Source organism: Anopheles coustani, chromosome 3, assembly GCF_943734705.1.
Source record: "Anopheles coustani chromosome 3, idAnoCousDA_361_x.2, whole genome shotgun sequence".
NCBI classification, from domain to species: domain Eukaryota; kingdom Metazoa; phylum Arthropoda; class Insecta; order Diptera; family Culicidae; genus Anopheles; species Anopheles coustani.
Genome location: NC_071288.1, coordinates 71283383 through 71296277, shown reverse-complemented (window position 1 = coordinate 71296277; position 12895 = coordinate 71283383). Strand labels below are relative to the sequence as shown.

At 44.5% G+C, this 12895-nt stretch overlaps 1 protein-coding gene across 1 annotated transcript in view; it reads right to left on the bottom strand.

Moving 5' to 3' along the window:
- The window catches only part of LOC131272822 (uncharacterized), a 57592-nt gene that overhangs the window by 15589 nt on the left and 29108 nt on the right, over window positions 1-12895 (bottom strand). Inside the window, exons 3-4 of the mRNA XM_058274684.1 lie at window positions 3207-3291; window positions 2734-2860 (exon numbers count right to left, since the gene is read on the bottom strand). Coding sequence (XP_058130667.1) covers window positions 2734-2860; window positions 3207-3291 — 212 coding nt within the window. The remainder of the gene's footprint in view (window positions 1-2733; window positions 2861-3206; window positions 3292-12895) is intronic.

Genomic DNA, 12895 nt, shown 5'->3' with positions numbered 1-12895 from the left:
TCGATCGACATCAACAGTTTTATACTCCGTGTTACTTCCTTGGTTTCCATACCGTTAGGCAGAGGCGGATTAAGAGTTCTAGGGGCCCCAAGCAGCTATAAGCTTAAGGCTTCAAAAACATGCAGCACATTCACCATTTAACTTTGAATTTGAATTTAAAGATTTATAAAATTTCAAATTAGATTAAACCACACAATTTTAATTAGGGACGAATTAAAATAATATATAATTAGCTCAATGTTATGTAATTGAAAAGTTTTCGTTGCCAAAGCCTGGTATGCAAAGCCTTATTTCATGCGAAACCATCAATAACTTTTCAAGAGAATCATTTTCTACGAATAGCATTTTCTACGGACCAAACTGACGAGTAATTAATTTTCTTACTTTATTGCGACTTAAAATTGACAATCGAGAAATATTTGAAAAAGAAAAAAACACGAAGAATGTTAAGCAAAATTACTAATATTATTAGGAATTGAGCAGGACATTATTTTTGCTAATCCATGTAGATTGTCTTTAACCCTTTGTTGCATGATTTTTGCTATTTTTTTAAAACAAATCAGGGTGATTAAATTAATGCTCTGTAATTAATGCCTGGTAATTGACAGTGATGTTTGCTATTTTTTGACAGCTGCGTTTTGTTGTACGCAACAGTCGCTTAAAATGTTTCCAGCAACAACAAATTTACAGTACAAGGGTTTTGAATACCTTTTTTTGTTGACTAGATATTATGATTGAAATCCCTCATTTTGATTTTGATTGATTTCCCTCACCATGCAAAGAAGGGTTAAGCTATTCTGAGAATGTTACACTTCTTTAATGAAATCATTCACTGATCTCTTTAAATTACGTTAGTTCAATAATTTCAAATTTTGTTTTTGTGGGCCAAAACGGCGGGCCCTTGAAAGCTCGAGACTCCAAGCAGCTGCTTAGCTTGCTGACCCTATGATCCGCCACTGCCTATAGGTTTACATTGATACACTCATTGCTTCCATTGAAAGACATTCCTGATTGAGCAAATTAGTCTGACGGAGATTAGTCCATGTTCGAATCTTCTGTTATACAATCAGAATGAAATCCTGTTAGCACGTTACTATAAGAATGTATAGCTTCGAACGATTTGTCAAACGACGTAAACCAAAGGTCGACGAAAACCGGGGCCAGTCTGTATTACATTTAAACATTCTATCCTGAAGCACCATCTTAAACGAGAGATCGCTTTAGTTTTTATTTTATTTGAACACACAAACAAACCATGTCTGAGTACAGAAAAAAACACGCCCAGGATCGATGCATACTTCAAACTCAATCTCGCTACAGTTTATACCCCCTCGGCGGGCTGCCAAAAGGGGCCGAGCCACTTTGATTTTATTATCCAATTTCAAGCTACGTTCCTTTGGCTCGTTTCGGGGCGATCAACCAACAACGTCTTGAAAGATGCCCCTAGGATCTCATATTGGCGTAAGGCTGCCAGCCGGTCTCGGGCTCGAGTTTGGGGCGTCTTAAATTTTATCTAAGCCATTAACCAATAAGCGATACCACTGCCAATACAGCGCAGGCCAGGCTTGTTTGTGCGATGGATGTGCGCCTGTCCGCTTCAGTTTTATAGGATCACATTTTACGAGTCATCTAGCCCAGAAGCCGGGGATGAGAAGCGAGCCGACTCATAATAATGATGCTGCACCAAACGGCGAATAATGGTTGTTTAATTCAATTTTGACGCCACTTTTCGACTACATAGTCTGTCTGTGGGGTAGTTCTAAGGGAGATGGTTGTGTCGGTGGAGTTGAGCGAAAATATAAACCCATACTTTTACAACCAGTTAATGGCAAATTTTACTAAAATTAGTCTGTTATGGTTTTTCATCAAACTATTTTATCAAAATATCTTTCAGGAGTTTTGGATACTCTAAGGTAACAAATTTTTTGGCGTGTCATTGCTATCTTTCAGTGACGTTGTCCACGCCTAGGTGCGCTTGTTTCAACACGTGTACCCTCTAGGGTAAAATTTGCAATTTCAATGGACTATCCCTAGATGCGCCCTGGCTTGTTTCACCCCGATGTCGTTCGAGTGTGTTTGTCGGTCGCGTGCTGATTCTACCGAGGTCGTATGGGGCCGCACGTACACCACCATCGTATCCGACGGCAAAGCGACCACTCCCGCGCGGTCGTCAATTTTGTTAGGTTCATAATTTGATAATGTTTATAATAGAATAATTTATACATTGTTTGCAGGCTGTCACCGAGCGAACGCCGGCCAGTGCGCTTCCAAGTAGGCCCGGTTCGGTTTGTTGCCGAAACCGCCGGAAGCATTTCGGCGTCCATTGCAGGCCGGCTTTTGGTTGAGGCCATGGCGTACCGAAAGAGCAACATTGCAAACGGGTCCTTAAATCTGCTGCTAAATGAATTATAAAATGTTTCACCGTGATTTACTGATACGAGCGTTTTTTTTATCCCCTGCTCTTTTCGGGATGTTCGAAGGGATAAGGAATGTCCCGTCTGTTATGGGTTTCCTATTTTTTTCTTTTTTACTTCCCCCTTGGTTTGGGTGTTTTTCCGCGACGATGGACACACTTCTGAGTGGGCAAATCTAATTATCATTCGTTATGAACTGTAAACTGAAGTGATTTAAAGCGGACGATTTGTAACCATTATACGCCATTGTTTACGATTTTCGTCGGAGCAAGGGAAAAAAGGAATAGGCTAACAGTGAACTTTGATCACATCCACTCACCTGTATTCTGTCCTCCGGTAGGTCCGTTTTCAGCGAAAGCATTTCCCGTGCGTACACATCCGGGTAGTGTGCCTCCTTGAAGGCCTTTTCTAGCTCGTCCAGTTGATAGCTGGTGAAAATGGTTCGGCTACCATTTTGGGACGAAAAACAGGGGAGCTATTAGTGGCCGGTTATTAAAGTGGACTAATCGATTATGCGTCGAAAAGTTCCCAACTCAGCCGACAGTATCCTTTGGGTTGTCTTTGATTGACGGAGAGCAGAACCTTCGGCTTGGGTTTCCTTTTGTTTGACAGTTACTTAATAGCGTTGACAGTCACTTTAAGTGCACCTTTGATCTTTTCTCGTCGTTTACTCCGTTTCTTTGCGCTTCGTACCAAATGGAGCATGATGGGTGGCTTTGTCCAGTTTTCTTCTCTCGTTTCTTGTTGTTAACTATATTTAGAACTTGTGAAATATGTAAGTCTTAACCATACCTGTGCCTCCGCTTCTTCTTTTTCTTCTTGCCGTAGCTGTTTAGACCGTCGATGGTAAAATCTTTGCTGGAGTCTACTCCACCACCTGGAATTGGAGAAATAGTAAAAAGACGTCAATTTATATGATTTCTACATATTGAATAAAATGCGCCTATACAAAATTTTTTCATATGCTTTTCAGGGATTATCTGATTGATTCAAATATTACCCCTATTATTCTAAGTTTCTTGAACTGAGTATATTTAGTAAAATTTAAGAAATTCACACCCTCACTGTTTTTCTTACAAATTATGCCACCTGAAATGTTGGAAACATCATAGCTTCCTTTGATACTGCGATCCCTAGATGATTACTTATAGTGTGTGAGAACTTACAACTAACGGTAAGCGGAGTCTCGGTTGATTTATTCCTCTAAAGTTGAACTGAACAAGACACATTTAATTTCGGCCAAACACTTCGGCACTTAGGTCTGAGGTTTTGACGGTGTATTTGATTGGATCATTGCTGGCGGTTCACGTAAACCCACTCTAATTACGCACACGGCAATCGTAATCGGAGCGGATTGGATTTTCTTCACCAAACGCGCCGAAACTCCGAAGGAAAACACGCCGAACAAACCGCGCATAATCCGTTGAGTGCGCTCGAACACCGCCGTTGACTAGCTAATTTCGGCACCGGGAGTGTTGTTTCGGCGGCTTTCTTGGCCTGCTTCGCTGGCCACCTTCCCAGCCCGGTTCTGTGCCGGATCCGTGCGCTCGGTCTGGCGGCCTGAAGATGAAGATACCGATCGTCTTTTTTCCTGGACACCGCTCTGACGGGCGGTGATTTTCTCTCCACTTCCCATCTTGTCTCGAGTGGAGCAGCCACTCGTCGGGGTGCGGTTTTGGTCCCGGAGAGGTCGAGGGGGGAAGCGAGGGCACACACCAAAGACAACACGTGGTGGCCATCCGTCGGTCGGAAAGGGCGCTGGGAAAATCAGCCGACCAGCCCGAACCAGACAGCCGGTCCCGGGCTTTGACCGGTGCCGAAAGTGGCGGCCGAAGTCTGAAGTAGTCTTCAGCACCCTTCAGTGCCACCATCGTCGGGCGGAGGGAAATAGTTCGCTGGCTGGTCGGCGTGCCTCCGCCCGGGCCTAATTGGAGGAACCGATCGAACGCAACCCGCCAAGGAGTCCTTCTCCTTTTGCTGCGCTTCGCCCATCGTTTGGGTGGGCCTCGAGTGGATCGATGCTCCATAAACGAATGACGGGGGAAACACACGGAACTCCCAAACAAAGCTTCCGCGCCCAAAACATTCGAGAGTTGAATAAAATCCCCTCGAACCACACACACACACGCACACAAACGTGGCCGCAACGGTCGTGGAATTGTTTGGTTAGTTTCTGCTGAAATCATAGCTGATATTGAATAAGGGATTTAAATGGAATTGATCTCACGTCAGCTCACGCACTATGGGATAAGTGCCTTCGAAGAGACGAATACTCCAACGATTTGCTAATAAAATGTGCTTGTCGATTTTTTACAATAAATTTAAATAATTTTTTTCTCATCTTTTTGTCACAACATTCAGATTAATTTGACAACACTGGATAGGTTATTGTGCCAGGTGTCAGAAACATTACAGGGACGAGAGCAATCGGTTGGCCATCGTGTTTAAGTACTCCTTTGGTAAAAATAGTTTAGTATTTGCTTCTCGAGATATTATAAAAAGAATTATTTTTTGTGCTAATTCTTAAGAGGTAAAACCCAAATATATTGTGTCGAATGTCAAATCACATCAACATAGCTAGAACCTTGTCATATATCTTAAGACAAGGCTTTCTAGGGTAAATCAAATCAATTCAGCTTAAATCAGCTCTAATTGTTGGCTACGTCATACGTCATTGCTAACTTAAATAGGGAAATTGGACTTTGTTGCGTCCTGCAACAGGTTTTCGATCCAATTCTTTCTTTCGTTCTATTTATGACTTCTCCCACGCGTTTTTTAAACACTCGTCCTTTTTATTTTTTACTTTAAGCGACAATGAATGTTAAAAAATTTACACGTGCTTTTACTTTTCTTTACTGAACCGAAAAGATCGCCATTGTCCCGGCTGGAGCCCTTTTTATCATTTTTATCAGCCGCGTCCGTCAGCTGGTCGTCTCTTTCTTCCGGATAATAGACCCTACGGATTTGGACCAGCTAGCGGACGCGGCCCTTCACCACGACTACTGCCATCTGTTGGCGGCTCCAACCGGTTCAATTTGAACTGGCCCTATCGGACCGTTGTTTTCGCAACAGTCCCCCCAGTGCTTGGCTTCGTCAAGCGCTCCTTGTTGGTCCGATGGGTCACATGACTACCTCTGCCCCCGGTTTGATGAAGCTTATCTAGCATCTCGCTAACTCGGTTGGCAACGTTCTCAGGGTTTGTCCGAAGGAAGCGCTTGTCTGGCTGCACTCGAAGTACATCCGTGATCGTTTTGGCTGCGTGTGTACCCCCTATTGTCGCTTGCCGATGTAGTTGGTCAGGAATCCTTCCATTCCATTTCACCTCCTCCATGCTGGTGCGACTGTTTTCCACGTAGTCGATGGCGTTATCGTTAGATGGTATTTCTTCTTTTTTGCTACGAGTTTTCTCCAGTGCAAAGGTTTCACGTAGAGCTGCATCCATCCTTGCTTCCTGGTCTTGGGAGCGACAAACTTTTACGCGATGCGTGGATACAGTAGCGTCCTGGTTTCCCATTGCCATTTCACCACATCGACCGGCGACTACCCAGCCCAGGCGCGTTTTGGTTGCAATCGGCTCATCGAACGATCTTTCCACGGTTTTTAATGGACGTGTTAAGTGGTAGTTATCCATTCCAATGATCACTCGTGGTGCTGCCGATGCAAACGACGAGAGTGGGCACGATTGTAAATGCGGGTGCCGCTCGGCTAGCCTAGCTACGTCGATACTTTGTTTTGGAAGCGCTAAATCCTGGACAGTACGCACCGCGGACATCTCATGAACTTTGGCCTGCTTGTGGGTTCCGGAAACACGCACCGCCACCTCCACTGAGTCTGGTTCTTCCCGATTGTGGCCTCCAGTCCAGCTGAGACATAGAGGGCTCCGAGTTCCTTGTAGACCTAGCTCCTCCATTAAACCGTGTTCCATGAGGGTATGGGATGATCCTTCGTCCAAGAGCGCCACGGTTTTCACCTCGTTTCTGCCCCCATGAAGGGTGATCGGTATATATCTCAGCAATACGTCTTTTTGGTGAGCTGAAGAATGAGACAAATGCGTTACGTTATTACCCTCCGCCTCGGTACCAGATGGTGTTGTGTTGTGAAGCGATGGGTGGTGCTTCGCGGTACATCCTTCCTTAGAGCATGGCCGCGTTATCCAACATGTGCCCTCGTGTCTTCGTATGCAGGATTTGCAAAGGGTGTGGCCCTTGACAAAGTTCCATCGGTCCGCTATACTCAGCTTCCAATAGCCCTCGCACTCCGTAAGTTGCCTGCAATCACCGTCGCACGCGCATCTTTTTTCCTTTGATTGCACCTGCCGCTGTGATGATGTGTGCACGTTAATCATGCCCCGTTGTTGCTTTCTGTGGTCCTCCCCGGTGGGTGAAGTAGAGTGCACGAGAAGAATAGCTTCCCTCGTTTTCTCCATCCATTTACCGAAGTTCACCAGGGTAACAGCAGGTGCTGGAGCTGTTAGGCAGTGCATGCCCCACAACAACTTGACATGTGCTGGGAGCCGACCGACCAGCTCTTGAAGAAGGGGGCCGTCAAACTTGTCCCCCACACCGCTCGCTTTGACTGTTGCGCACACCTCTTCTACTGACAGCGCAAAGTCGATCAGCGTGTCTAGTCGATCCGGCTTGGGAGGTGGCTGGCATCTAATCTGCTCGATGAGGGTGTTGACAATAATCTCCGGCCGTCCAAACATTTTCTTCAGGGTGTCCATCACGCCCTTGAGGTTCCCTGCGTGCCTCAATCTGCATTGCACCGCCTTGAGTGCTTTGCCGCGCAACGCCTGCTGAAGCCGGATCACGTTTTCCCCGTCGGAGTAGCCACACAGCCTCGTAGTCTCCTCGTAGCTGGCTTCAAACATCGGCCATTCTTCGGGTTTGCCACTGAAAGTGGGTAGCTTACCGCTTACAGCCTGCCGCGCTGACACTTGGCTCCGACTAAGTTCGTTGTATGGTCCATAATCGCCTTGTTCAGTTTCGTCGAAAGCACCGAAAGCCGTCGAACTCGGAAGCCCTTGCTTCGATCCTGGTGCTTTCCTAACGTTTCGATCGTCCAAACAGCGCACAACCGATTGGATCATTTGGTCCATTAGCTTCTCCATCCGCTTGTCCTCCCTCTCCCGTTCCTCCGTCATGCGCCTAACGCATCGGCTAATCTCTCCTAGCGTGAGATCAGTATCGCTCTCCTTCGTTCCGGGTAGGGGGTAAGCGGCTGGAAGGGGTGCCGCTTGCGATCCTTGGGGCACAACCGACTCGTTGCAAGAATCAAGAACGATCGGTTGAGCGTAGTGCACCGATGCCGGCGAGCACACTCCTGCTCCAGGTGGCACGTTCGTGGGTGAAGAGATCGAAACGGGGGGGTGCTCTCCTGGCTTCTGTGTTCCGGGGTCGCAACGGGGACATAGCCAATGTCGACTGTACACGGTGTCGTCCTCCTTCACGCACTTGAGGTGGCACCATGCGCTGCAACCGTCGCACTCCACGCTATCTACCGTACTCGTCGCCTGTCCGCACACAAGGCACACTTCGTCACTCATCGTGTTGTCTTTCGTGAAAAGTCAACCACTGATCTTTTGTTCACTGCGTTCCGCGTCCAGCACTTGCAGATGAACTTTTATCTTTTGTATCGCTGTGTCCAACAGCCGCTTGCACCGTAAAATGTTCCTGCGTGTGCCGCTGAATGTTGCGAGTCCTGCACTTGCAGTTGAACTTTGCACACTCAACTTTGGCTGTGTCCTACAGCCACCACACACACAGCACTGAACGATGCTTTACTATTTTTCTTTTCTTTTTCGTTCCACCAGATGCCACGTCCAGCAGCATCCACGCGTCCAGCGTTGTCGAACGAAATAATGTCTTTTCAAGTGTAAATTTTTTAAAATGTTGCGTCCTGCAACAGGTTTTCGATCCAATTCTTTCTTTCGTTCTATTTATGACTTCTCCCACGCGTTTTTTAAACACTCGTCCTTTTTATTTTTTACTTTAAGCGACAATGAATGTTAAAAAATTTACACGTGCTTTTACTTTTCTTTACTGAACCGAAAAGATCGCCATTGTCCCGGCTGGAGCCCTTTTTATCATTTTTATCAGCCGCGTCCGTCAGCTGGTCGTCTCTTTCTTCCGGATAATAGACCCTACGGATTTGGACCAGCTAGCGGACGCGGCCCTTCACCACGACTACTGCCATCTGTTGGCGGCTCCAACCGGTTCAATTTGAACTGGCCCTATCGGACCGTTGTTTTCGCAACAGACTTAAAACACTTTTTAATCAATTAGTCTAATTGTGTAGTAAGAAAAGTAAGAATGAAATTGAATTGTTTCAAACTTTGACAGTTCGTTAGCTTGTAGGGTCATTTATCAAAATAAATTGTTAGTTGATCGCACGGCAAATGGCGCAAACGCCACTGTGCGTCGCCACGACCGCAGGTCGCGACCGAAAAGAGTTTCAATTCTCCTGTTGCGTTTTCATTAATTTTTCAAACGGCATCCATCGGACAAAGTTGCTTTCCACTGAACAAGGGAAATTGAAAAGCTACTACCAAGTGGAAAAGAAAAACGAGAAAAATCCGTTCCGAAATGTGGGACAACTGGGATGAGCCTCTGCTTTTGGGTGGTCGAATACTGTCCCGCACCCTCACTGCCCTTCCCTCCCCGATACAACCACACAAACCGGTTGTCTGTCTGTCTGGCTGTCCGTCGTGTTTACACATCACTCACTACCGCGTGTCACACTCGCACACTCAAGCTCCGAAAACACAGGGGATCGCGGCTACCATTTCCCTCCTCCCTCGGGACTGGGGTGAGGAAAAGTGTGAACGTCCGTTTTCCCGCTTACCGCCGCCCGCTTCGTTCACCCCGGGTGCTATAATTGCTCCCTAATTGATTATTTTGCTCTTCATCATATTGTAACAAAATAAAATATCATGTTACAGCAAACCATACACGTTCCCTTAAGTGGCGCCCCTCCAGCGTTCGCCAGCATGTTTGTCCTCCGACACTAGCGAACACGAACGCAAACCGTTTAACGGGCTTTTCCGTGCAGTGAATGAATGGAAAGCACCAATTTTCGGGGACGCAACAGAACATTCCATGCCGTCGCTGTCACCGAGGATAGCGTAATGGTGGTGTGATTATTTTTATTGTTGTTTTAATCAATCCGGTAAATGATTTTTCCCCAGCACTCGCGAAAGGCCGAGGGTCGGCGGGGTGGAGGAATTGTGTCATTTCCCGGTGGAGTTGAACTGTCATGATTTAATGGATTAGCTGATGAGTAAATAAATTTGGGGCATGATCCAGTGAGGAGTTCGCTGGCGGGACCAGCATAACAAATAGTAATTATGTTTGATTTGGATTTGAATACAAGAAGAAACAAACCTTGCATAAACATCAAAAGTGTTTTGCGATAGAAAAAAAAGTATTTTTAGTAGTTCTTCAAATAAAACCTCATTGAAGTCTGTACAGAATAGTTACAGAGTAGTTTTGTACAGAATAGTTATGTAAAGAAAAGATAACGAAAATGTAAGTTAAAATGTAATTTCAAGGCGTTTTAATGTTATTTTCTCTTCACTTAGATAACGAAATTGCTCATATCCAGAATTATAGAATTGATCCTAGAGGTTTTATTGTTTGTACTGAAAATGAAATGTTTACTTCCTTTTCGAATTGAAATGAAAAATGAAAATACTGGTATTACACTGATTTTAGATTTGTTCTCATGAATAACAAATAATTAATTTTTCACTTTTTGTATCGGGTTACCTACATAGAACCAAATTTTTATTTAATATTATTTTTATATTTACAGTATTTTTTTACTAACTTCATTCTCTTCCGTTCTCGTGCACTCGTGTTTTAAAATTTGCATAAAGTTAGTTGATTTTTATGTTTAACTCAATAGTTTAATCTTCTTGTACTGTGTTTCGAAACAGTTAACAACTTTTTACGTCACAAAACATATTCCCCCAGACTGTCAGTAGTTCAGTTCACTTGTACGAATGGTTCGTTTTCCTGTGGAAAAGGGCTAAAAGTTGCCTAATTCGCATACAGACATTTGGAATCCCATCCCCGTGTCCGGACCCAACTCGTCACCTCCGCGCAACCTACGTCCTTTCGGTACTGACACCGAAATTGACTATTTTCCGCATTATCGCATTAGATACCGTACCCGGCGAGAGATGCTGCCAACCCTTTCTTACCTTGCCTCTTCGGACAGGGGGAAAAACAGAACCAGAAGGATTAGAACGTACAGTCAAAAACTCGTATGTGTGTTCCGGAACGAATACACAATACACTTGTGGTACGCTGGTGTCAGGACTTTAAAAAAAGGACAAGTGAATGATAATTCACTATTTAGACACACACATACTCACACACACATGCATATATGCGTTCCGTAGGGCGCATTCCAGAGCGTCCGCGAACAGTGTCGACTCCTAAATATTGGCCCCCTTTGGCGAACACTCGGCACCGACGTGCACATACCGAAGGGAGCGGATGGGAAATTTATTTAATTTGCCCTCTAACCCGTTTCACTCGCACGCAGAAGTCATGTAAAATGGCTAAGAATTTTACCAATTTCGTTTTATTAGTTCGTTTTAAGGTAAATTAATTAATTTTCCTCTAGCCCGGGCCTTCACGGCCATCCATGGTACACACATTCGTACGTGCTGGTCATAGGGAACGGGGCATAAATTATGTTGACTGTTTCGCTCCGCACACGACGAACGAACCAATCCGACGGTGAGTGCATGCATGTGGGCTTTGTTTACGATTTCTATTTGCGATTCGATTCGCTACGCTCTTAAAACGGTGTCTACACTTTACTCACGTCCAGCCGAGCGTGGCGGAGGATGAGCCCGACGAAGAAAAATCGACTTCATATGTTGGCAACAGTTTTTGTCCTACCGTGCAACTTGACGTGGGGTTCTTTAAAACACTCAGTTGCCATTAAAATGTTTCTATACGTAATTTCCTACCGTGATGTTTTGAAACCTGTGTCAGTTTTAACTTATACATAATTTTATCTATTAGTTCGTTTTAATTTATTACAACAAATAGCTACTAAAAAGTTTTATGGATTTTGATGGAACAAAGCCTTAAAACGTTGACTGCCATGTCACCCAAACGTGGGTGTCAGCAGTAATTAGTTCTAAAACGTTTTTGACCCATAAATAAAAGAAAATGCAACATAAAAAACAATAGAAATAATAAAAACAAGTACTTTAGGAAGCTAAATCTTCGCTTGGCCTTCAAAAACCGTAGGTTTAACAAATGTTATGAACAAATTTTATTAAAAAAGATTGTAAAGATTGTAGATGATTGAAAGTAATCTTTGAAATACAAAATCATACGTTAAAACAATTTAATAAGTCAATAGAAAAAGAGAAGAACCGAAGCAAAGACACAAATTCGCAGAAATAACTCAAATGATAACTTATTTAAAAACAGCTAAAATAGTTTCGTGACAAAGTCAATGACAAAAACAACCACAATATATAATAAAAAATTCACAAATTACGTGGTATTTAACCCCTTTTTGTCGCATGATGTTCGGAGTTTCATTTTTCCGAAAATATACTGGTAAGACTGCCCTGCATCTGGCCATGTTTATTGCCCTACCCTGTTCATCGTCAGTTGGCCAACAAATTCTTTATTTCGTACATATGTTTGGCCAACTTACGGACAAAAAAAGTGAAAAGTGAAGGAAAAATAAAACCTCCCTTGCATTCCTTTCACATGCCATGGCAAGAGCGTGTTCCTGCACGAAGAAAGCGAATGGAAAGACGAGCAAAAGAAGAATGGCACACGGATGCTTGATGGATCCGTTTACCTTTTGCTGTGAAGTGCGCGTGACAACGAGTCCCTAAATAAATGCAAAATACCCTTTGCCCACAATGGCAGCATGGTCGACAATATTTACTCACCGAAAAACCCGAAAGGATTTACACTGGAAGAGTTGTGGTTTTTGTCCTTTTTGTCTGTGGGGTTTTTTTTCTTTTCGTTTCTTGTTCGACTGCCCGGATGTGAAAACATGTGTTAAGGTGTGGTAAGCAGGCACGCCAAGACGCTCCACTACGCAAGAATAGGATCTCGAGTGGAATGTCATGTGCCATTGGACACCGGCGTGAAAAGGTTGCGGTGCCCATTGGTGCCCAATTTTGGCATACGATTTCGCTCCAACAATCGAAAGGGATAAAGGCGGACATTCGCCACACTCGACTGCGGCATCCATTTCCTTTCTGTTAGGAAAATTGCAAACACGAGTGAGGTTTTGTATCGAGTGGAACTGGAAAGGAGTCGCCTTCATTCTTCCTAGAATGCGACCGCTTCTCCCGAATGCCGGGCTGAGTAATCCTCCTCGAAGAAATCGATCCGTATTCAGGTGCGAGTCCAAGACGCCCGAGAGAGGAAAAGAAGCTGGAAGCCATCTTAAATACGATTACACTCGTAAACCTTGGGGAATTCCAGCCCCGG